Source organism: Hemibagrus wyckioides, linkage group LG08 (assembly GCF_019097595.1).
Source record: "Hemibagrus wyckioides isolate EC202008001 linkage group LG08, SWU_Hwy_1.0, whole genome shotgun sequence".
In the NCBI taxonomy this organism is placed as follows: domain Eukaryota; kingdom Metazoa; phylum Chordata; class Actinopteri; order Siluriformes; family Bagridae; genus Hemibagrus; species Hemibagrus wyckioides.
The window spans coordinates 17,951,278-17,977,673 of NC_080717.1; the positions used below are offsets into that span (position 1 = coordinate 17,951,278).

General features: G+C 36.3%; 1 protein-coding gene across 2 annotated transcripts in view; it reads right to left on the bottom strand.

The window, feature by feature from the left end:
- Nucleotides 1–1,061: 1,061 nt before the first annotated feature.
- Nucleotides 1,062–26,396, bottom strand: part of LOC131358368 (gamma-aminobutyric acid receptor subunit alpha-2) — a 47,850-nt gene continuing 22,515 nt past the window's right edge. For both annotated transcript variants that reach the window (XM_058398100.1, XM_058398099.1), the window contains exons 6-10: nucleotides 24,396–24,478; nucleotides 24,128–24,271; nucleotides 15,371–15,523; nucleotides 6,695–6,897; nucleotides 1,062–3,424 (exon numbers count right to left, since the gene is read on the bottom strand). In XM_058398100.1, coding sequence (XP_058254083.1) covers nucleotides 3,116–3,424; nucleotides 6,695–6,897; nucleotides 15,371–15,523; nucleotides 24,128–24,271; nucleotides 24,396–24,478 — 892 coding nt within the window. In that variant the 3' untranslated portion in view covers nucleotides 1,062–3,115. The remainder of the gene's footprint in view (nucleotides 3,425–6,694; nucleotides 6,898–15,370; nucleotides 15,524–24,127; nucleotides 24,272–24,395; nucleotides 24,479–26,396) is intronic.

Here is a 26,396-nt window from a genome sequence, read left to right on the forward strand (position 1 = left end):
AAGTGATTCAAGGCAGGGGACACCCTGGAGGTGGTGCCAACCCATCACAGGCTACACTCACTCACTCAATACGGACAATTTAGAGAGCCTGAAGCCTATAATGCATGTCTTTAGACAAACCCCTGAATCACAGGGAGAAAATGCAAACTCACAGAGGTGGGAATTGTACCACCAAACCTAGAGATGCAGTGCTAACAACTACAACTACAATGACCCTTGTATGTCTGTAGTATCAGGAAAATATTTAGGAAAATATTGGATTGCCTATTCATATGGAGCAACCTTTGGCCCTGGGATCCTATGGCATGATATCATCTTTTCTAGTTATTTCACTAAATATGTTTTACACAGTAAACCAATTGCACCACAAATTCAACCACACAGCCTTTAAAAATAACAAACCAGTTTTTGTGTACAGTATACATTGGGAAAACCATTTTAAACAGAGCTTGTTTTATCCCATTAGAGAGGATAGGATTAAACTAGCAATTGACTTAATTGTAGCACACACTGTATATCTCCGCAGGCCTGACACTTTTTGTCCCTCACTTCCTTGCAGTTCTGACAGCTCATCTACCATCATCACTGAGAGCTGCCATTTAGAGTGTCAGAGTCAGCTGTCATGTTACTGATGAATTTGTAATTATTAACACTATTCCCTGCTGTGATTCAGATAAATGACCCTCTCTTTATTTATGACTTAAACCCAAGATATTAGACCTTTTTTTTTATGGAGAATTTCTGTTCTTTATGTCTATACTTAGCTCTGTCTCGAAGTGTATTATATTTTTTTGTCTTGTGCATTCTACTTACAGGTTATTAAGTAAAAAGTCAAATACAATTTTACTTTTTAAGTTTAATTCAATGTTGTAAGGAATGTAACCAAATCACGAAGCATATATATATATATATATATATATATATATATATATATATATATATATATATATATATATATATATATATATATATATATATATATATATATATATATATATATATATATGTGTGTGTGTGTGTATATATTATTCAGCAACAAACTGTTGAAAGAGGAACAAGAATGAAAGAGCAAATATCACTATTTATAACATACTGAAAAATCCAGCAGCAGTCAAAAAAGTGAAGAAGAAAAAAAAAAACACATGTGCTGCATTTGATATGTCAAAAGGGACATTCAATTCACTGGTCAAAATTGAACTAAAATCATAATAGCACATTACAGAAATTCATTTTCAACACAGATTTTTTTTTTTAGCAAAATGTAAACAACAAACAAACATCAACAACAACAACATAAAAACACTTCTTGTCTGCTATTGGACAGAGCCAATAAATAAATCTGCACTTTCCATATATGAACGTATATTACAGTACTATCTACAAGTTAATGAACCACTTAAATGAGACTTTTATAAAGCATTATTACATTCCGTATCTATGCAGCTGCAACCAGCATTGCAATGTTTTTTTTTATTGCTCCAACATCTTTCTGTATAACCACGATGACAACCTGCTTACACAGTTAAAGCTACTTAAAAAAACTCAAAGCAGTGCTTGATGAGAAAATCTTGATTGTAATTAAAATTCCAGGAAAAAAAAAAAAGAAATAATGAGAGATAAATAGATAGATAAGCAGACAGACAGACCCAGACAGGGAGACAGACTGACAGACAGACAGACATATAAATAAATAACATCACCTACCGTCATTAAATGAGGGAAGATAAATAAGGAATGATCACATGCAAAATTTTAAATGTACCATTTCAGCCATTTTTCTTCTTACAGCCTGGACAACACTGCAGCATGCTTTGTATATGGAATATATGTCCATCCTTTAAACATGACTGTAATGTCAGAAATTAAATAACACACAATGCTTTAAATCTGTGCAGATACAGTAAACTATGCTCAGGATCAATCTTGCACAGGGGAACAGCTTTATAGTCCAGCATACTTCAGACGTAATAAGAGATATAAAAATATTTAGCTTCAGTAGAGAGGGTAAACATGCATTACTTGAAGCACTTGTAGGTGTTTGGTCCACATTATCCCACTCAAACAAATAAATAAATAAACAAACAAACAACAAATAAATAAATAAATAAATGTAAGCATATCAATAGCCAAACTGGTTGTCCTTTGATTTCTAAGAATCAAAAAAAATGAATTTAGAAATAAATAAATACATAAATACATAAACAAATATATATATATATATATATATATATATATATATATATATATATATATATATATATATATATATATATATATATATATATACAGGGAGTGGTGCTCCTATCATGTTTACACCTCTTCCCTGCATGAAACGTTTGTTAATAATATAATATAATATAATAAACATAATAAGTTAAAAAAAAAAAGTACTTGCACGGTATGTATTGTAAACAGCATGAATGTAATGCTAATATTTCATTTATCACAATTCTGGTTGAAATAAATTAAAAGTCAGCATTTAGTGTTGTGTTCTTAATTTACTGTAATAAATTTAAATGAACAATACATATATATACGTATATAAAAATGTTACATTCACAGCAAAGGATGAGACTTGAATTGTAGATGGCAATATGATTTCTTTTCTTTTTCTGGTTACGTTTTACCTGTTCCTCACATGACCTCTTAATCATCATGGTAACGGTCTACAAGCACCATTACAAACAAACAGGTAAAAGAATACAGCTGTGATAATAAATGCTCAAAATAAATGAAGTATATCATAAAGAGTACACTACAATATGCTAGAGTAGATCACAGAAAAAGGTCAAAGTCTGATTCCAGGAGAATCCACAAACATTCACAGAACTCACATCAAAATAGAAACACAGTAAACCCAGTGCGAACAGCCATGTTTCAGGGGGAAAAAAAAACAAAACAAAACATACAGGGCATATAATTTTATGCAGAAGTACATATTTACATTTTGAAAAGCGCAGCAGAAAAACGGTAGAAAAGAGAGAAAAGAGGAGACACAATCAACAGTCCACGGCTCTGTGGCTGGATATCGAGACACCGCTTACATGAGTGAATGAGTGTATTAAGTCCCTGGACGCTTTTTGGCTTTTCTCTTTAGTCCTGGATCTAAAGAGCATCATTGGTTGGAAGGGACCATGTCCTTAATAACAGGTTCTCTGTTTAAATAGGTGGCCCAATAAACCAGGTTGAAGGTTCCAAAGAGCACAGGGAACATGATGCGGGACATGCGGTCGATCTTACTCACGCTGTTGAAGGTTTTCTTGTTCTCGGCTGGTTTGCTCTCAGTTTTGGCCTTGCCTACATCTGTAGCTCCGCCTTTTGCGATGGTGGGCAGGACGGAGTCCTTGGTGATGTTGGGAGCGTAGTTCGCAACTGCCACTGCGTATGCGTTGTTTTTCTTAATCACAGAGGCTTTCTCCTTTTTCTGCGAAAGGGAAACAAATTGCGAGAAAAAAAGGAATGATTTTCACTCTTGGGGAAAAAAAGATTTCAGGCTGAGAATAAATTAAGACGTGCAGGTGTTTCTAGGGTGGCAAAGACCACGGGATAAAACAGGGACCCGTAAATGCTGTTTTTCTTTCTAAAGCTGTAAGTTGTGAGTGTTTACTATGCTTAATGACTCAAATTTGCACTAAGCTTAAATATACAGACATGCTGATTGAACAGAATGGCATTTCTGTTTGACATTTACTTACTGTTACTTGATTAGGGAAAAAGACATGCTCATGAATAAGCAATGAGCCTAAATACCTAAGTTCTTAACAAGACTGACAGGAAAGTGTTTGAAAGGTCTGATGTAAATTGATTTCAGGGGGGAAAAGCCTCCTGTTAGGATCTCAATTAGAGCTGTTGGATATGAGTAGGCATGATTAACAGCATGCCAGGAGAAATGTAATTTTCAGAGCTGACCCCAATGGACTGCATTACAAACTGTATTAGAGGTCGTTACAACCTGGATATTGAACTCCAATGGTGGTGCACTATTAGTCTACTTATATTTTTGACATCTACAATTTCCAGAACTCCAACACACTCTGATACACACTGTATAATATGAAGTATTTTATTGGTTATCGCGTAGCACGTCGCATTGTTCCATGTTTTCATGTATTTGCATAGTTTACGTTGCCTTGTGTGATTTATTTTGGTTCCTGTCTTGTCTCCGCCTCTGTACTGTCACTGCTTGTTTTCAATCTTGTGTCATGATTAGTTTCATCCGCTTTCAGTCTACTTCCGATTAGTCTGTCTATTTAAACCCTCATCTGTCTTTTGTTTGGGGTGAAGTATTTGTTCAGTTCACGCCTAGCGCCTGTCGATACTGAGCCTTTTGTCCTTGTCCATAGTTTCCTTAATTCTCGCTACATTCACTGATTTGATATTTCCTGCTTTTGTCTAGTTGATCACCCATCCTTTGCCTGCCTTTTGTACTTAGATTATAACTCAGGACGGTTCGCCTTCATTTTGATTATCGTTAATAAATATTATTCCACCTGCACTTGTATCAGCCTTTGTGAATCCATACATAACAGGCTGGAGATGCAGAGTATTTTATTGAAAGTGATACAAAAAAGTAATATAAACACACATATAATTAGACAAGCATGAAATACTTGAGCATGAGCATGGCAGAGATACAACAACATATAATGACACTGTAAAAAGAGTGCTACATACATGACTTAAATACTAGGGCTCATCAACCTAAAAAGTGAATCAGTCATGTGACCTGAATGATAAGATCAAATGATATGCAGTGGCAGATGGAAATTTAAGTCTCGCAATGTATTTGCTACAACCATGACAATTCTACATAAATATCAACCGCCAAATGTCACTGGTATGCTAATTTGTGTCATTTATCCTGACAAGTCCTTGCTTAATTTAATCATTATTGATTTTCCTAATAAAAAATGCTTAGTAAATGATTTCTATGGACTGCATTTTGGAAAGGCGCACAAAAAAGTCAATAACCCAAACACAGAAGAATAACACAGGCTAATCCATCATCAAAATTCAAACATATTCCTCTTACGCCATTACTCAGTTGGTTTGATCCACACATTTCCGTATCCTTGAAAATATGGTGCACCACTGGAAACAAGCAACGTACGTAAATTGCATTTTGGCCATATCATCTGTCATTTTCTACAGACATCGAATTTACTAGAATCTTATTGTAATATTTCTTGTAGTTGGCATACTTGCTCATCTATATTTCACAATAAGGGACTTCTTATTGGAGGGAGACCAAGGATCTCTGATCCTTGAAGAGATGATATAAGCATTCATTACTTGATGATTATAATATTGAGAGATTACATCCATTCAGTGAAGTTCAGTGAAGTCTGAGATATATATATATATTCTTTTACCGTTTTCAGAAACAATTGAAGTGGATAGATTTGATCAAATTAAGGTGGAGGTAGCATATACTACAGTTCACGATAAGCTCTGGAGACGTGATTCCTCGAGTTTAGACCCTGGCTTTAGTTGGGATGCTGTTTGAAGTAATCCTCATGACTCACCTCAGACCCCGATTACAGCCCAGCATATTCATTTTAATTATATGCATAGAACTTAATGAACCCCTCTTAATCTCCTTATGCAAACTGTGCCAGATGAAGGAACCTGGTCAGATGAAATCTGGTTACGAAGCAGCTTTGAAAATGATCTCAGTTTAGTGGAAACTGCCTCAATTTTATTCCACTGTCATACCTTGAAAATCTGGATTAGTACTCTTGATAAGTTAAAGTCTTTTGTCGTAATATACAGTGTAATATATCAGCTTTTATCATGCATTTTCTAGCCCTGGCATTTTGTGTGTCCTTGTATGTCCTTGTAGGTATGTATTTGTTAAAGTATAAATGAGACAGTTTGCACTGCTGACTTTAAATTGTGTTTTACTTTCAAGCATGTATATATACACCATCTCTAAGTTCTTTTTTTATTCTTTTAATATGCAAAATCCATAACTTTTTCACATAATGCTTACTTATTTTTCATAATTATTTGATTGTGTTATTTTATACTATGTAAGACATTATATTAGTTAAGTGTAAATATGTTTTATAGTTGTTTACTGTACTTTATCAGCAACTTGGCATTTTTTTTTTTTTTTTTACAGTCTATGTAAAGTAAGCATATGTTCATTGCCAATTAATCAAAAACAGAACAAGTCATGCGTCTATGAGAAAGACAGCTTGAAAATTCGTCATAAATGATGATCTATCTATATGTACACGAAAATTGTGTATGGTTATTACAGTAGTTTATCTTCCTATATGGGAAGACATTTATAAAGTGTCTTTGACTACAAATGTTCACTTTTATATTTTACATCCATCTGACTGTTTCTGGGCTCACTTTAACAAATACCTTGTGTATGACAAGGAGACAAGGAAAAGGAAACTAAAAATGATTTGCAGACATTGCAGTAGGGTTATTAACTATTTAAACTGACACCGTGTTCCTCTCCTGCTCTTCCTCTCCTAACTACATACCCCATACCCTTAGTTTTAATGTTGCAAACCAAATAATATGTTTTACATTGCTTAATAATAATAGATAAATAATAAGCCAAGATGAATAGCTGAATAACAAGCCAAGATTTTTAATACTGAACAGCATTTTCATCAATCAGATCTACATATTAACCTTCACATAATGAAAAACAATGTCTGCTTGAGTGTATTACCTTGTCATTGACCACGCTCTTGCCGTCCCAGGCCCAGCCACGCTTGGTGAAATAGTTGACTGTAGCAAACTCAATGAGAGCTGAGAAGACAAAGGCATAGCACACTGCAATGAACCAGTCCATGGCGGTGGCGTAGGCCACTTTCGGCAGTGAGTTACGGGCACTAATACTCAGAGTTGTCATGGTCAGTACGGTCGTCACACCTGCAAAACACAAGAGATGGAAAAAGATGGACTAAATAAAGAATCCCGAATACAATGCAGTCTTAACAAGTAATTTAATAATTGTAATGTGTAAGAGAATGGGTAAATCAAATGGTTCAAACACAATACTATACTCTGTTCAGCCTCTAATGTAAATTAGAGGTTCAGCAAACTGCAATATTCTTGGAGACAAAACAGAAAATATTGTCTTCCCCAAGTCTATTGTTTCAGCCTCCTTCAAAAATGGCTACAGCATCCTGTGATGCCTCACTGAACCTAATTTTCTCTTCTCTCTAATTTCCCTGTCTTTGTCCCACTATTTAGTACTAAAGTGTATTTTTAGATTGCAACTAGAAAATTACACAAAGGCCTTTAGAATCGTTTTGGCATACATTTTTTTTTAGCAATAAATAGCAAAAATCAGTCATCGAAATCACAAATTGCAATAATTGTCTTTTCTTGCAAACTAAACGGGGTGTTTCATAAATGTCCCTCTGCGTCCTGTGCCTTTCAGCACAATATTCAGAGGGCTGGTGACAACCTGAGAAGATTCTTAAACCAAATAGCTTTTTACACTTGGTTGTTTTCATATACTTGAATATCACGATTATAGCCAAGTGGAGATTATTCACAGAGAAATGAAAGGCACATTTTTTTTCCCCACTCAAGCCACTTTACAAACACATTTCAGTTCAATCTCTTGAGTCACTTGAAGAGGTCTCAGAGACATTTTAGCCATGTTATACAAGTGTAAACCCATTTGTTTCTTCTTTTTTGCATCTGACAACTGGAGGAAGTGATTGCTCAGTGGATGTTGCACTTCCAATTAGAAGGTTGTGAGTTTAAATTCCAGCACCTTCGGGCCCTCAACTGCTGAGTTGTATAAATTATATGAATGGAAAACACTCTGGATAAGGGCATTTCCAAAATTTTCTAAATGTCATGTAACTAACCTACACATCTCAAATGACAGTAATCTTATTCATAAAGCAGCTAAAAACAGGAAAAAGTTCATGTTTGAATGTAATGAGCTAGTTTGCATATTAATGCATAATACAGCAATCAGAATTCAGTGTTGACTTCAAGTGTAAATACATGCGCTTGAGATCCTCTCAGAATGCTATCTAGATAAAGGGTGTACGAAATAATCAGGTGTCAGCGTGGTCGTAACAACTTTGTCTCCAATTAAAAGAAATGACAGAGCAGCTGCCACACACGACACGCCTCCTAATTCTAACGAGCAATAAACAAAGGCCTCTAATTCATTTTATGAATAGTAGTGAGAAAGAGGAAATCAGCTTTGTGCCAGAAAGCCTCGTCATTAGGAGGGCATAAATGGATTATGCCATTCTGATCATGGTAATACTCAAGCCTAATGGACAGAGAACAAAAAAAAGGCAATAAAGCAGCACAGTAAGAGATGTGACTGACAAGGAGCAGCAAATATTATAACAGACTTCACTGACATCAGGTGATTTGTTTGTTGGCAATCACATTCAATTTCAAAATGTCTAAATCACCTCATCTTATATTGATGGTGAATGAAGCACATGATTTAAGAATCATTAAGAATGATTGCTGTCATTAAGAATCATTAAGAATGATTGCTATCCAACAGAACAAGCAAAAAATAGCATTAAGATAATGGCCTCTACAAAATCAACACAAAAATGCTTGCAGAAAGAAACAATGAGAAACAATTAATTTTACTGGATGACACCTAACAAAAATGGGAATGTGGTAGCTTAGTGGTGAAGGTGTGGGACTACTGATCGTTGTGAGTTCAAATCCCAGGTCTACCAAGCTGCCACTGCTGGGCCTCTGAGCAAGGCCCTTAACCCTCAACTGCTCAGCTGTATAAAAAATAAATTGATAAAAAGTAAGCTACTCTGGATAAGGGCATCTGCCAAATGTCGTAAATGTAAAGGAAACTGAAATGTTCTTCATGGAGCTGATGTTGATGATCTTTACGGTCTTTTTAGACATGGCATACACTCTTAAAAGGAACTGTTCTATATAGAATCTAAAATGGTTTTATCATTTGCTTCATATGTGGAACCCCATATGATTTTTTCATCTACATATCTTCTTCTTCTTTTGTATTATATACAAACTTAAATACAGCAAATTCAAGCACAAATTGATTTCAACAAAAACATTGTGTTATGAAAAAAAAAACTATCTAGCATTGATAACAGCAAAACTTCTGTCTCTTATTTAAGTATTTTTTATCATACATTGTGAATTATTTCACAAATTTAATAAACTTTTTAATTAAAAAATTATGTCATTCATAAACATGTCATTGGCATTACTTTTTCCTTACACAACCTTTGAATTATAGAATTGGTTTAATATAAAAGCTTCAACACTCTCCAAGGTTTCTACATAGAACCATTATTGGTAAAAGGTTTAACTGGCTAAGTACAAAACCCCAGGGATCTATACAGAACCCCAAGGAATTTCTTGTTTTAAGAGCATAGAATGGCTGAACACTGTTATTTGCTCAAGGTAAAGCTTTTCGAAAAATTCAGTCTGAAGTGATAATTGCCCTCTACTGTGTGTTGTTGCCATATGGAAACATCCAATTTAACTGTTTTAAACCTAATTACCGCTGGGCCTTTTATTTTAAATAGAAGACCGGCTATAGTTATATACCAAATATGTCTCTGGATGTAGACACATGACTTTTATATGTCCCACAGTAAATCCACTGGTTGCTCCAAATGAACTGTGTAGGTCTGCTGAAAATATTCAAACAAACAAACAAGAAAAAAGACATATTTGTATTGTTTTATGGTGTTGCCATATATCAGTGTACCCCAAACTATTACCATGAAAAACACTATGCCTCTTATGTTTTTGGCTCCTGCCTTCTTTTTAGCTTTTAAAAAACTATGACTTATCTCTCATTTAATCCATTATAAAACCCACTGAGAGTTCACAGTGAGAACTTAATTAAGAAAATATATTTAGCAAGAACTTAAAAAATAATTCATCAATTAGTAATTAATTCATATACATTTAAATCCTATTTTAGAAACCATTCTGGCATCAGTGCTCAGAAACTGTATGTAAGATTGCTGTGATTCGGTTTGGCTAGTCAGCCTACAAAGAGCAGAGATGGTGTAGACAAACAACAGCGAAATGAAAAAAAAAAGAGCAAAATGTCAAGCAAGATGAAGGCTATATTATTTTCAAAAAGCATCGAGAGCAGAAAGGCTTTAAAATTTGCTTCAGCATTTGACTACTGTGCTATCCAAGCCAAGGCTAAATGCTTTAAGTTTTTTATTAAAACATTACATTTTTATGCCTTTTTCCCCTCCAGTGTCTTAGATTCAATTCTGTATTAAAATTGCTCAGTTATTCCTTGTGATACAATTACACCATCAAAATATCTCACAATGCAGTTATTCAAATAATAGATAAAGTCAGTGTGATTGTTACTTACTTTGGTACTACACTATGTGTACACTTGATACATTGGACATAATCCTGTTCCTGTTCTCTCAGTATAATTATCTAAAATCATGCACCCCAGTATTTTGTAAAACACGCACACACACACACACAAAACAAAAAACAAAACAAAAAAACCCTATCAAGCACCACGCAATATATATTAGTCACATATCTTAGTCATAGTGAACCTTTGGTCTCAATTTAATCATCTTGCTGAAGGGACATGGTGTTTCACTCCTGGAGTTCATATTGCCTAATGACTCACTCATCTAAGAGGTCAGTAAGAGAAAAAAAATCTCTAATATTATAAATAAACCAGCCTTTACAAATGCTGCCATAGAAAAAAACTGCAATAATACGGTGCATTATTACAAGTGAATATTCATATGCTTTAATACCTAAACAGAAGGAATGTGTATAAATGCAGGCTGCGTACTGGGATTATGAGCAAGTGAGAGGTAAATAAAGCCTGGGCTTTGTACATTTATATCTGTGTTCTGGTGTGTAGCTAGCATAAGCGTTGATGATGTAAATATCCAGAACACACTTTTATTAGTAAATGGTCTAACAACTGTATTCTCAATATCAAAAACACGATTTTTCAGTAACAGGTTTGTTGATGTGCATTAGTTCTGAGGCCCAAGGTAGGTTTCTAACTTGAAAGCAAGAGGAGAAAAAGAGATTATTATTTGGTTAGAAGAGCAAACCACAGGGAATCTCCATGGTAACAGGACAGAGTTCCTTAATTCTCTAAATTCTGGATAAAAATCTTATTATCCCTCTACATTCCTCGCTCTCATAACATATGTATATATATATAGTTATTAGTTATTAATTTATACCCATAAAAATATCCACCCTTGAGATGAGTATTATCTCAGATTAAGATACTTTGATATCTCCTCTGATGTCAATGGGCCAGAGATAAAAGCATTTCATCGATGTTAAAGATGATACTATTCATGAATCAACAGTGTCATATGTACAGTATGTATTTAATATTGCCCGTATATACTAAAGTATAAGGAAAAATATAAAGAATATATAGAATGAGTGTATCTACAGCCCAAAATATAAATTTCAACATGACAGATTGTGGATATATCAAACTGACAGCTACTGGTGCTGTACTTAATGCTGCTCCTCGTGAACGGATAACACACGCCAAGTGAAATGGACTTAGGTTAAAGGTCATAAATGTGACTTGGCCCATGTGAATAACTCTGAATAGCACTCAAGTCTGTAGTTATGTCTGAGGTCTGAATGCCGATGTGTGCAATTGTGCTATTAAATCCCCACTGCTTAATTTAACTCTGAAAACAGTCCACTGACCTCCTGATGTTCAAATAGCCAATAATAGAGCTAGCGTGAGACTGAATTCTCTGCTCCTTACTCTGCTTTATTAGTCGTCATGGGGCAGGGCATGTGTGACTGATGGTCAGTGATAAGAGTGGACACACAGGTGGTGCTCCTTCTCGGCTTCCAAGAGACTCAGACACTGGCTTCACAAGCATGCGTCTTCCACCATGTCTCATTAGTCACTCATAGCTGAAGCAGACCATGGGTAACTTGGGAGCTAGCTTTTCTTGGGAAAAGTGTTTGATACCATGGGAAAAACCAGAGTATGAATCCAGAGGCCTGCTAGACTTTCAGAGGCTGGGAAAGAAGAGCTAATGCCATTCTATAAGGAGTGTCTGCTAATTATAGGCATTAGATAACAGTGTTGTGCTCCAGGAATTCTGTGCTGCAGGAAGGTTGGATGACAATGAGGCAGTGGTGGCTCAATGGATTGGTTCTGGATTACTGATCAGAAGGTCAGGGGTTTTAACTCCCAGCACTGCCAATCTGCCACTGCTGGACCCTTAAACAAGGCCCTTAACCCTCTCTGCTCCAGAGGTGCTGTGTCATAGCTGACCCTGCTCTCTGGCACTGACTTTCTAACAAGCTTGGGTATGTGTAAAAAAAAATTCCACTGCTCTTTAATTTATTGTGTGTAAATAATGAATAACTTAGCACATCATGGCTTTGCTGAATGGCCTTTCTATGAGTATGCATTTGCACCAGATGGTTTCATTGTGATATTCAAAAACAATAGCAGTTATCTGTTGTTCAAAGAGCCACAATTACATATGTAACAAGTGCTCTGTCACAAGCTTGCCTAGCCTAGTGAATTTTGCATTGCAATTTGAGCTTATTTTGCTGTTTCCTGGTTTCCAATGTAATTTTCTAGTTCAAACAGTTTTTGACACACACACCTGAATTCCTGCTAAATGATAATGGATTATTTTTCACTGTGTTTGTCTGCTTATGTTCCTCGACTACAGATTTTTGGATAAGTCTCTAACAGCTTTTTCTCCTCCATCTCTCTCTCCCTCTCTCCCTCTCTCTCTCTCTCAGACACACACACACACACACACTCACAGAGCACATTTATCTTCATATATACTAAAATATCCATAACAAAGAAAATAAAATGATCTTGTGTTTACCAAAAAAGCAAAGAAACCTGCTTTACTTTGCATGCAGGAATTCCAAAATAATTTCTTTGATAGCCAATTTTCCAGACTCGATTCTTGCTCAGCCAAGCCACTTAATCTACACTTCCCACCAAAGTGTCAAAGCAGATTAATTGTCATGGATTTTTGTCATAAGCAGGAATCACAGGGCAGTAGCACATAATAACCTGCAGCTATAAAAACACATCATAAATCATAAACATACTGTGACAGGTTTATCTATGGCACATAGCCTTGCTTGACAGGTGATTTAGTGATGTGGATTGAGGACGCCCTCAGCACATTTCCATGCAACCAATTTATTGACTGGAGTGGGCGTGTGGTGTAACCAGGAGAGCAGGCATAAGCATCATGCTTCTGATTTTCAGACACACTTCAGAAGGGAATGGCACTCAATTACACGAGTATCCTGCAGTGCAAAGAAGTCTCATTGTGTTTTTGGAGTTAATTAAAATTTTAATTTATGCTCTTTATTTAAAATTGTTTGTGATACCTAAATAACAATACTACTACTACTACTACTATTATTATTAATAATAATAATAACAATAAAGAAGAAGAAGAAGATGACGATGATGTTGATTAAGAAGAAGAAGAAGAAGAAGAAGAAGAAAAAGATATCAGCCACATGGTCACTGGTTGCACAAAGCTTGCACTGCTTGAGCACACTCACAGACACAACAACGTGGCCATTTACATCCACTGAACCATGTGCAATCACCTGAGGGAAGTGCCTGACAAGTACTATGAGCACATCCCTGACAAGTCATCAACCTCAACAAGACAGCATTTGTGTGAGATGTGCCTGTCCTCACTGACCAGACGATATTAGCTATCCGTCGTGATGCAGTGCTCCACAATAAGTGAGTGAGGACATGCCTGCTCACAGACACTCCCGTTCCAGATGATGCGAACGTCACACTCAAGGAGACTGAAAAAACTCAGCAAATACAAGCAGTTGGAAATTCCAGCAGCAGGAATGAGCAGGATGTGGAAGAGTGAGACAAGATTTGTGCCGGTTTAAGTGGGAGCACTAGGAACACTCAAGGGGGAATTTTCAACAACCGCCAGATCCTCCCAAGACAAATGGCAGCATGTGAAATGTAGAAGATTGCACTCATGGGAAGCACACAAATCTTTCGAAAGGAGCTAGGATGAATCGCTGTGTTTGCTTTTTGAGATCTGGATTCACCAGAAAGCTGCAGATAATGTGTTACCTAATGACAAGCAAATAACATTTTAAATATGTGGTCAAATGCATCTACACTGCTGACTTCTAAGATATATAGTTTCTAACAAAAAGAGTCCAAATAAAGTGCTGCAGGAATGAGTCCTAAAGCCCAGAAATAGGTTACAATTTTAGCATTTCTGGTTCAGTTGTCTCAAAGTCACTGTTTTCATTTTTTATTTTTGCCTGAAATAAAGTGTGTGGTAAACACAAGCTTGTTATATTTTCACATTTTACTTGACGACATAAATAAATACATCAATAATACCCCACTTAGGATTTTATTCATCTTTTACATGTCTTGAAAAACGCAGTTGTTAACAAGTACCTAAATGGAACTACGGAGGTGGTCAGGGACATTAAACGCCATCACGCCGAACAGAAAAACTCATCTACTACAACCCTGCTCTGTTTTTACTAACAACACACTCTTGCAAACTATTCTACCGCCAATTTTTCATTCATTCATCCACAGAAAGCAGATCCTTTTCATGGAACATGTTTTTAAAATAAATATTTAAAGAGTCATTGAAGTCATGAGACCATGGTGTAGTTCATTTATAGACCAAATTTGGCATTTTACTTCTGGTGATTGTATTTAGTCTTCAAAATTCATGCATCTTGATAAACAAAACATGCAAAAATCATAAACTGTTGATCTCAGAATATATTTTATGCAGTAAGCCACTTGGCTTTTTGACAAGGGAACCAGGGTAATGATCACTTCCGGGTTGGCCTAAAAAATAGCAATGTAGACTTCTCTCTCTCTCTCTCTCTCTCTCTCACTTACATTCTCATAGCCAGATAGTTCATTTATGCTCTCTAGTTTTTTAAGACCATTATAAAATATTTACCAGCAGTAAGAAAGAGATTTTGTGCTTTGTTGAATCTCATCACATCACATATTGAAATGCATTACATATTTTAAATAGATGACTCATTAAAATTCAGTTGGCGCAGTGGATTGTTGCTTGTGTTTTAAATGCACAGAGCACGGCTTTGAGAAATGCTAGTGTTGTAGTGTTCAACAAGTAGATAGCATAGATTGAGGTGGAGGTGGGGGTGGGGGAGAGTTGGAGGGAACTGCCTTTTCCTTTATTGCTACAGTTCGTGGGATGAAATCACACATACACGCCTGAGATATTACCTACTCATCAAATGTGTGTACATAAGTAAGGATACGTGTCATCATGATGCGTCCATCTGTATATGCTGTAAATAGAACAGAGAGGGGGGAAAAAATTGCATTAAATATAGCAGAACTCACCAAACACAGTCCTGGCAGGCACGGATTCACGATTGAGCCAAAAGGAGACCTGTGAGAGGATGACCGTCATGATGCACGGGAGGTACGTCTGAATCACAAAATAACCAATCTTCCGCTTCAGATGGAAGTGAGCTGTCATCACGGTGTACTCGCCTGCAAAAGGAGAAAGGAGAATGTGATACAGGAAGTAGTGCAACATCTAAGCATATTGTTCAGCCTAATTAAACACCACATCATAAACCAAAGGGAAGAAATGTTCAGAAGTTAATAGTGTTTTGATCTATTGTGCTGGTCAAGTTTTTTTCTGTCTTTGTCAATCTAGAAATCGTCAAATGATGATCTGTTTCACACTGACTTGAGGTATGAATGTATACTGTTAAAACATAAGAGAGTAATTAGTATTCAGAGCTACAGAAACTTGGCAGGCCACCAGCCTTGGAACACAAGATCCCTTATGGAAAACTGTCAACAAAACAGACTGAGAGAGAGAGAGAGGGAGGGGGGGGAGAGAGAGAGAGAGAGAGAGAGAGAGAGAGAGAGAGAGAGAGAGAGAGGGGATAAGATATGCGTTGCCCATGGCAACAGAATGGAGAAAGCTTTCGGGATTCTGGACGCGGTGGAGGATGCCTTGATTCTGTCACTCAGTAAAGAGGGAACTCCTTCTGAGAGCTTGCAGGGGGATTTTACGGTGCACTATTTTTCTAAGATACACCTTCTTTTTTTGTCAGCATCTACACTACACATTTCTTTCTTTATTCCTCCTTTATGTGTATTATCAGATGTAGATATGCATGTTTTAGATTTTGCACAAGAGACTCAAGTGAAATCCTGTAGTCTTAATGCATTGTGTTGCTTCCTATCACCTGAATTCAATTTACAATAACTCTCCCAATGTATGAGTGCGCGTGTGTGCGTGTGTTTGTGTGTGTGTGTGTGTGTGTGTGTAGTAAAAGATGGCCTGTTTTTTTTTTCACTGAAAGGGTAAACCTATTTCTTACTGAGGTTACTAAGCTTATCTTAGGATTAGAATTATAACAGAGGCAGAAAATTCCAGAGTTCAACATACATCCAATATATATGCTGCTAGGCCTGAAATGATATGGATATTGTTGGTTTGGGATATAAGGCTCTTGAATCGATATGTATGTTTTGCATATTGAATAATACATTCAACCAACTGCATAATAAAGTAGGCTTTTCCTCATAAAGTACCACTTATATTACATGAGGTGTAATAAACATTTAAACCTAATCAAACCCACACTCCCTCTTCTAAAAAAGTAGCTTCCTCTATATCTTGAATATGATGAAGCAATTAGAAAAAACCTAGCTAGCATATTGATTTTTGTGAGCCAATACCATACCATAGTAGCCAGACCAAAGAACACACACACATAACTCTCTCTCTCTCTCTCTCACACACACACACACACACACACACACACCCTCTCTGCTTTAAGACAGCATTTCAAGACTGAAATAAAAAAAAAAACACACACTTTTAAATCAACAATATTTTGATATCTGGCAACCCTGCATACATCATCACCTTACCATCATGATAACTAGTGTAATGATCAGTGAACATAGCAATAAACTATTTTTAAGATGCAACTTTTTGCTTAAAATCAGAAAGCTTCTCAGCTGAAGAAGATGAGACACCAATTTTACATGAAGCACCTTTAACAGGAACGCGTGATTTAATGTGAGCTACTTGAAGTGCTTTAAAGGAAGTGTGTCATCTTTGGGATCTATTTCCACTAGGAGAGCAAAAAATAAACAGAACCTTTTGAGTCAGAAAAGTCACTTGATATTAATTCCTTGTTTATAGAACTGTTCTATAAAAGCAATATCGTATTTGCAATCATTCAGCTATACTGAATATCTGTGAGCCTGTGATTACCTCAGCCCCTACACCAAATCACAGCTGTGCCGAAATTCGGTACAACTGCATGACTGTGAGTGTGATATTGATTAAATATACAGCTGCTGCTTCATTATACCTCTCTAAGAATCTGAATGGATGCATTATTAAGCTTCAGCTATTGTTCTTTTATAATGTTTTAATCAGTTGAAAATAAAAACCTAGGACACATGCATTTGGACAGGGCTTATTTTTGGCTGTATCCAAAATGTATTGCATCAAGGTGCCACCACAATGTAATTGTGTATCTGTGAATCCTTCAGCTTAAAGCAGGAAGTCCTTGTAGCATGAAGATGGTAATTATGATATGGGGATGAACTCATTATGCATGTGGTCCCAGATGACAGCAGTGTGTGTAAGAGAAGTGAAACTGTCTGTTTTTCAACCAGGGTGAGGTCATGAAGAACTGCCACTTTCCGCACCACTAGAGATCTGGAACTGTGAGAATGAGGAAGAGAGAATGAGGCTGAAACACAGGATTTAATGTGGTAACAGATTTGCATGCTGCACATCTCTGTCTTTCCTTCTGTTTATCATTCCTCTCCGTCACGTTCACTCCCTCAGAGTTTTTCTTTCTTTCTTTCTTTTCAATCAGAACCTGGCACATTATTGCTCGGTATTTACCGTTCATGCTTTGTATAATTCATGCTTGTCTTATGGGGATGCGCACACCCACATTTGCTCCAGTCGTCCTATTATACAGGTAAACAAAAACAAAGCCTACATACAATGGATTCGATTGAATTAACATTTCAAACATTCAAGCTTGATTTTCGCCTGTGTCTTCTCTTTCCTTGCAGCGCTTTCTTTTTGAAATCAATTCTAAATGATGTAACCTGGACTGTGACATTAATTTGAGAGAATGTTTTCGTCCTTGGTGTGAAATGCTTCTTCCTGTCTGAATCATTCCGTTTCACTGTTTGTCTTTGATGGTGTTAGTCACATGATACATACTATAGTCTCTCAAAACATCTTTTCTCCTGCGATATAAACAAGAACAAATATCTGGCCTTCTAATTGCTACTAATGAGAGCATTCAACCCTCACCCCCACCTTGCAAGATGTCATCACCATAGTAATCAGGGATTGAAATGCAGATGTGTCATCAATGAATAGGGCACTGCGACAAGACGGGAGAGGATTTGTAATAAAATCATAATAAAACAGCCAGACTGCATAAAATCATGAGGCACCAGTTTAAAAAAAAGAAAAAAGAAAAAGATAAATACTTCTGACATGGGAAACCAATAAGATCTGGTGAGAAACGGAGGCTGAGATGTATTGGACAAGGGAATTATTTAACATGCACACGTGACTTATAGCAGGCATGCATTTTTTATGGTTGCTGTAATCATCTTTCCAGGCCAGAGCAATTATCTAAGTGGAGGCTGTTCTGAATATTGCATACTCTAGTACACAGTGCCAAACCTGCTTAGTTCAGTTTACTCAAACTCTTCTTATAGAATGACTGTGCTGATTAAATTGAATACACTTTATTTGTATATTCATTTATTTCTGATTTGATCAAAAGCAGCAAACGTAGATTAATCTTTCCAGGCTTAAAATGTATAGAATGTTTCATTAAGGGCAATATTCAGAGTTGAATTATGCACTCGTAGCGGGAGTTAATACCAAAATTGTGCTACTCAGACAGTTGCCCACTTAATGCACTGGTACAATAGTAATAACTCTGAAAATAAATCCTCATCGAAAGTAGCTTCACTAGATGCTGAGAAAGCATATTTCTGGAAAATGATTTAAAAAAAAAAATACTATAGAACTTGCCCAGAGCTTCTGTGGTAACTAATAGATACATATAATAACAATTTAAGATATAGAAAGGTGCTCAACAAGGATGCCCATTATCTCCATTACCGTTTGCACTTTTCATTCAATCACTGCCAGTCACAAGGAGGCAATGAAACAGTATCTCGAGCAATCGGAGAAAGACATATCGTCATCGTATTATATACTACAAATCCCTCATTGTCCCTTCCATCAGTCCATCATCCGATCAGAAATTACAGCAAGGTGCCTGGCCACTCCATTAACTGGACAAATGCCGAGATTCAGACTCTAACTCATTCATTCATCTGAATTGCTGAGGTCAGACACTTGCCTTTTAATTGTAAAAGCTATCTATCAAATACTTTGGAATCTGCATTTCAGCACACTTAAATGATCTATGCACATTCAATTATCTACCCCCTGCTAGAAAAAAAAAAAGAATCTGAGAAGATGGAATAAATGAACCTTATTCTTAATCTCATTCTTATCCTGCCCCAAAACAATAATATTTTCTTTAAAGCTGCATCCCAAATGATGTACTACACACTACGCATTTACACTACGCCTTCTATTGTCTAGTGTATGAATTTTAGTGTCATCTCAAATGGAACACTAATGGTTTTTTTACTAGGCAGAAATATAAGCGGTTTTCTATTCAAAGGAAAATGACATCACATGCACTTTATATGCCATCATAAATTTTTCAAACGTTGAAAAATAAATCACACAATGTGTGCTAATTAAAAAAAACCCCATAAAGATGTCTTGTCCCTGTACCAGGTACCCCCACCCTCTTCCGCTACATAACAAAGCCACAAGCATTGAATGTATGTGTAAGTGTCCAACTTGAAAAAGTGTGCATTTTTTTGGGAATCTTCATTTTGAACACACTCAAACTATTTATAAAATGGCGTAAAACAGTGCATAACTGTGTGATTTAGGATGCACCTTATGACTTTGATTAGTTCTCCTCACTTAACAAAGCCTTCACAAAAGCTTACTGAACATTTTTTTTTAAATTTATTAAACCAATCACTCAGGTCTGGACAAATAAAACAAACCAACCGTGGTTAGTAAGTGAGGACAATTTAATTAAATAGCTGGCCATCAGAGACATTCTGCTCATAGACCAACCAATCATAATAAAAGAAGTATAACTGGCATAAATATAACACTATTAGCACTCCTCTAACCACCTAGTGGAAAACAAACTCCCTAATCACAGTTACTAAATCGGATAACATCCCACTGCGGAATAATTTCATGTTCTTATTTAACACTTTATATTTTAAGTTTCCAGAATGGAGTCAAAGAGAAGGAACAATTCAGTAACGACTTGTTTATGACTTATATACTAACATATACTGTACTGTATCACTGTCAATTTTAGCACACTCACATGAAACCAGCTGAAAAGGAATGCACTGCCATCAGAAATCCTCATGAATACCTCTGTACCTAAATCTACATTTCCACAAACATAGAAATTCATATTATATACAAACACACACATATCGCTTCCAGTTGACAAATGGACAGCTGACATAAACGGCCAAAAATCTGGCACTTGGAAAAATATGGAACTACTCTACGTCCTCAATTCAAAATTAATACAATATAACATTCTTTACACAACTCACATTAGCCATAAACTGCAATGCATGGGATTCAATCACACTAATACATGCCAACACTGTCAGCTTCCACACACGATTATTTTCATGCTCTCTGGCTCTGTTCTTACACATAGTGATTCAAGATCCTCGACCGCAGAATCCATTTATGACCCACATTTTCTCCACTTTAGCGATATCTTCAATCTATCTATCTATCTATATCATATATATTTTTTTTTTCAGTAGTTAGTTACTATTAATATGAAAAGCTTTATATAAGTGCCAATACTGAACCTTCACACGTCAATGCCGACTTTTCACCATGCCATAGTGCCAGGTTTTGATCTTGTTTTTTTTCTATTCCAGTACCTGATTACTGGCTTTGCCATGTTCATGTAGTTTGCTGATTGCCAGACCTTTCCTTGGAGTTGTCTTCCTGCCCTTAAAATGAAAACACTGTTACTACAAATACATCTGTCTCAACTAACCAAATATTTTTTGTGTAACTGTATTACTTAAATGGAAAGAAAGACCCAAATTATACATGGCTTAACCTTTTTATAATAAAAAATTCACAGCTAAACAAAAAAAATCCAGTCATTCATTCAATCTTTTTCTTATCCTTTTTTTTTTTTTTTACACTACCATGAGAGCTGATCTTTGACCACTAATTTTGTTCATGGCAGATTTGTCCCAGGAAACGGTGACATTTCCCTTGTGTGAAATTAAAGTCCAGTGACTGAATGTCTGGCAAGTTGATTTAACCACAGTGTGCCACACAAAAACAATGTCACACATATCCAGGCCAACATTAAATGTACACAGTACCTTACATTATTTAACCTCCTTTAAATGTTCTATATTTACATTTACAGACAAAAGACAACACAAACTGACCTTAATCACCATCCACATAGTAAAGCATAGTGTTGGTAGGATTTATATATTGTATGTAACGTTATGAAAAATGCATTTCAAATGAACCAGTTCTTTACTCCAGTCTCCAAGGATTTGTTATTTTGTCATACGATCAGAGAAATGCAGGTTTATTTCTCAAACGTTTCCTCAAGGTTTTTCGATTCATTTTTAACTATCATCCCCAGATGCTGACTAGACAAACCAAGTGTGCCAGAGTAGCAAATACACCAGTGTATTGAATGGCAATTACAAAACAGTGGGTACTTCAAGAAGTGGTTTGATAATGAAAAAAAAAATGCACTGGAAGATTCAAAACCATGATTGCATTTTAAAGGTCATCTTCTGAAGAGAGAGAAAGAAAGTCAGACAAATAATTGCTCAGCATCTGACAGTGTTGTGCAACACTAAAGTTTTAGCAGGGAGAAGTCTCCAGTGGTGTTCAAGAGCACATTATTGCTGAGAAAGAGATTTTGCAGAAAGAAAGGCAAAGCAGTACAGATATTCTCATTAGCCAAAGACCATAAAGCACAGAGTGGCAATCAGTTATAACAAATCCCATGGAATGGTGAATTGAGATTTGTTAAAAATGAAATTGGTGTTAAAATGTCAGGAAAAAAAACAACAGCGATGCCTGTTTCTGTGAATCATGTTCATCATGATCACGACTCCATGACTCCAAAAACACTGAAGCCGAGTGTGAGTGGAAATCTGATGCAACCCAAAGCACTACATCGACCATCTACCTCAATATAACTGATGTATGAGATCACTTAAGCGGTCAGGTCGTTCATGCCATTTTGCATTTCCAGGAAGACACAAGAACATCCCTTTTTTTTTTTTTTAAATCTTGTTATTGTTGCATTACTGCTTTTTTAAGATAGCTTAAAATGATATATGGTGTAATTTCAAGCAAATATAAACATTCATGGAGAAACTGGAATTAAACATCATTTTGCTTAGCGCTATAAATTTCCCCAAAACAAGGCTGCATTTTAACCCTGTCATAATAGATGATTAATCTAACACTATGCAATCAGTAGATTAACCATCCTACCCACAGAGAAAGCCTTAGGCCAGCACTGTGTTTGCATTTTTAATTTATTTATTTTTGCTTAGTCTTACATGCATGTGCTGTAATACTGTGTGTATATCCTTGCTGTTCACAGCATGACTTTTTTTCTTGGTTGGCTAAATAAATAGTCTTTAACGAAGGTGTCCCTTGAGGACTCTTGAGCAGTGTTGCTGGGAATTCTGTCCATGGAGACACAAAGTGTCTTTGCTCATCTACTACACAACAGCTTGCCTAACAGAATTCGCACAGTGTGGAGCTGGACAATCAGCAGAATGATATTAAGGGGACAGAATATAGGAGCGGGATGACCTTTATATGACCTTATCTAGCTGGAGGCGAACATGTGATGCGTTTTCCAAGAAGACGTCCGTAATTGAGTGCGTGTTTGAGAGAGCCAGAAGGCTCCATGGTGACTACAGAGTAAGGTTCAATCAGTGACAGGATCAATCCTCCACCACTAGACATGTAAGACATACACAGTGTTTCTGTTTCGAAATCACTTAAAGCCTCGGTATTGTGTTGCGCTGTGTATTTAAATGATAGGGTAATTGATTTATGACCCTTTCACATTTACCATGCCACACAGACAAATAAACCACGTACGCTAAGGAAAGCAGTGATCTTGCTAAGATGGGTCTCTTGTTGTTTATATACTATACTGACATTTCAGCGGCTCCTGCAGAAGGAAGTGTATTGCTGCTTTTAGTTTCATTGCATGTAATCTGGTTATGCAAGATGAATTCTAGTTGTATGCCTCCAGCCTGTTTCTCATACCTCTCACAAATCACAACGTCTGTGTTAGGTACAGAGCTATAGACAGGTGTAGGTGTTTCCATCCCTGATGTCTATACAGACGTTGGCTCAGACAAAAGTGAAATAGTGAAGAAAGAAACTAGAGAGGCAATGACATGCGCAGCCAGACAGTCAGAGAGAGGAATCACAACCAGAGACAGAATGTTGTTTTTCTCCTGTGGAATGCAAGCCATGCTTGTCTCTAAATCCAGCGAGGTGATGTACTGGGGGTTTTCTGTGCTCAGCAGAAGTGGAATGTCTTGTCAAGGGTTTTGCCTCTGCTACGCCCTGCGCCGTTTTTGTTCGCTTTACTGAACCGCTAAATGGCAACGAGCGAAAAGCGGCACCGCAGGCCACAGCATGAATACATCGAGAGCAAGGAGAAGGGGGTGTGGAGGTGAAATGGGTGGTGAAAAATAAATGTAAGTGTTTCTGGCTGTGTTGCTCAATTGTGTCCAGAGAAGGCATTATAAATACTGCAACAGAAACAATGAAATGTGGTATTTGCTAGAACATAGCAACCATCTGGCATATCTATACTTATGTTCCTTCTTTTACATAAAGAAAAAAAAATGCAAAGCAGGAAAAAAAAATAAAAGCACAGGATGAAAAACACTTCTTGTGGAAGTTCACACAGAGCCACTCACCAGTGCTGGATTTAATTGTCTCATTGCCTACAGTCTGTCCCAGTAAGTCATACTGGTTTAATCGGGAGCTCTCCCCTTCTACCACCACTGAGGTCGAAGCGTTCTTTGTCCAGATGTATGTCACCTCGGTTGTTGTGTATGCATCTGTAGAATGTAAGCCACATACATTCATTACCTCAGTAATCTGACCCTGGAATAATATATTCATCTCTGAAATGAAGCTTTCCAAGCAAACATGCTTAACGAAATTGAATAGTGTCACACTCACAGCTGCCAAATTTGAGAGGACAGGAGTGGAAATCCATGGGAAAATCCTCAAGATGCATTGGACACTCAGCATGCACTGTCAACCTGTGACACACATCCACACACATCCACACACTCTAAGTACTACAATAAAACGTGAACATAGAAATGTTAAGGAATAAGTCAGCAAGGCAAGAGAATTTACAATAAAAACAAAAAATTAAAAAAAAAAAAAAAGCAAAGCAAAGCAAAAACAAAAGGCATGGAAGCAAGAGACTAGAGAACTAGAGAACACCTATTATGGAGCATGAGCTGAACAAATTGAACAGATTCATTGTCCTGTTTTTCCCATTATAAGACTCTCACTCAAAAGGATATTAACTGCTAGTATCTTGATGTGAATAACATTCTCTTTGAAAAGGTCAGTCACATTATATTAGCAAAGACAGACTGCCCTCCGAAAGAGAAATAGCATTTACACATAGCAGCTCTTCCCATGTATAAATTCAAAGAAAGGGCAAAATGTTCTTTAGGTAGCACTGGTTTTTGCTAATAACCCTCTGATACAGAAAATCTATACAGAAATTAGATTCTCAAAAGAATAAATTTAAATATATGGTGTTAGCTAATGTTAATATTAACCGAACCACAGAGGCTGAATTTACGAATCAGACGGATTTTTTTTTTTTCCTCAAGCAGTACGGCTTTGACGGTAGTTCTTTCTGTAACGTAGATGGTTTATTTATTTTAAAATGCTCATTCTAATACGTTTGTCTTTTCTATAGTAACAGCTCAAGCACACAGAAGATGCTCTCCAAAATGTACAGTTGTTGAGAGGTTAAAGTTTTCTGTATGTAGACATTTATATTAATAACGTTTATAGATGGAGTTTTGGGTGTCAGCACTTTATAACGATCAGTAAGTTATCTGACACTGGAAGCAGTTTTAGGCTTCTCTGTAACCTGACAAGCTGCATTTTTAATTTTATTATCTTCAACAGAAAGAATAAAAGTGTGGATGGTGAGCAAACAGCAGATCGCAGCTGCTACAGTGTAAGTGAACCTTGCACATTAATCGATTAACTGAATAAACAGTGTGACGTGTTGATTATTATTATTATTGTTAATTATTATTAATAAAAAGGAAACTGTAATCGGAATCAAATCGATATGTATAGATAGAATGTTGTTATATTAAATTAATCAACTGCATATCACATAACCCAGGCATGGATCAATTTTTAAGCCATTATCAGTGAACAGCTGATATCTTCAACAAATTAGACTTGAATGAATTTCCTGGTTACACAATTCCAGTGTCACCCTCCCGTTCGAGTCAGTTTCTTTCTCATATCATCTAATAGAGTTTTTCCACATCCCCATCATTTTTGGTTTACTCATTAGGGAATTTCTACATTTAAATTTCTACATAAATTTGTACATTTATGCAAAGCTGCTTTGAGACAAAAATGACATTTTTTAATTTTCATAAACCGGCACACGGTGTTTTATTCCGTACATACTTTAGAACTCTACTCTATTTACTTTAAGAACCCTACAGTCGTATTTTGGTGTACAGTAAGTGAGGCATGAGACGAACATCAGGCGGTACTGAAGCATCATTTAGAAAGCAATGAGATGTCCAGTGAATCAGCAGTCATGTTTTCAGTATCAAGCTCCAAGTTAGGAAAAAAAATCGCTTAATTGATGTGATAATATATTTCACACAGTATATCGGAAGAAAATATATAAACAAATTGTTCCAGATTATAAGTACTGTGCAATCTTTCATCTACTTATATTGAAAAAAAGCACTGAATTTACATAATTGAAATGAGTATATCAGCCCGGCAGGAATGCATGCGTATGTATTTTCAAAGGCCTGAATAAAGTCAAACACTGAGCTCACACCTGAGCTAAGAATCGTATGCAAGACGCTGGTGTTTTGCAGCAGACACACTACGGCTGCACTATTCTACAATACATGTTTCATACTATAGTCAGCAGCATACAACCTAGTAATT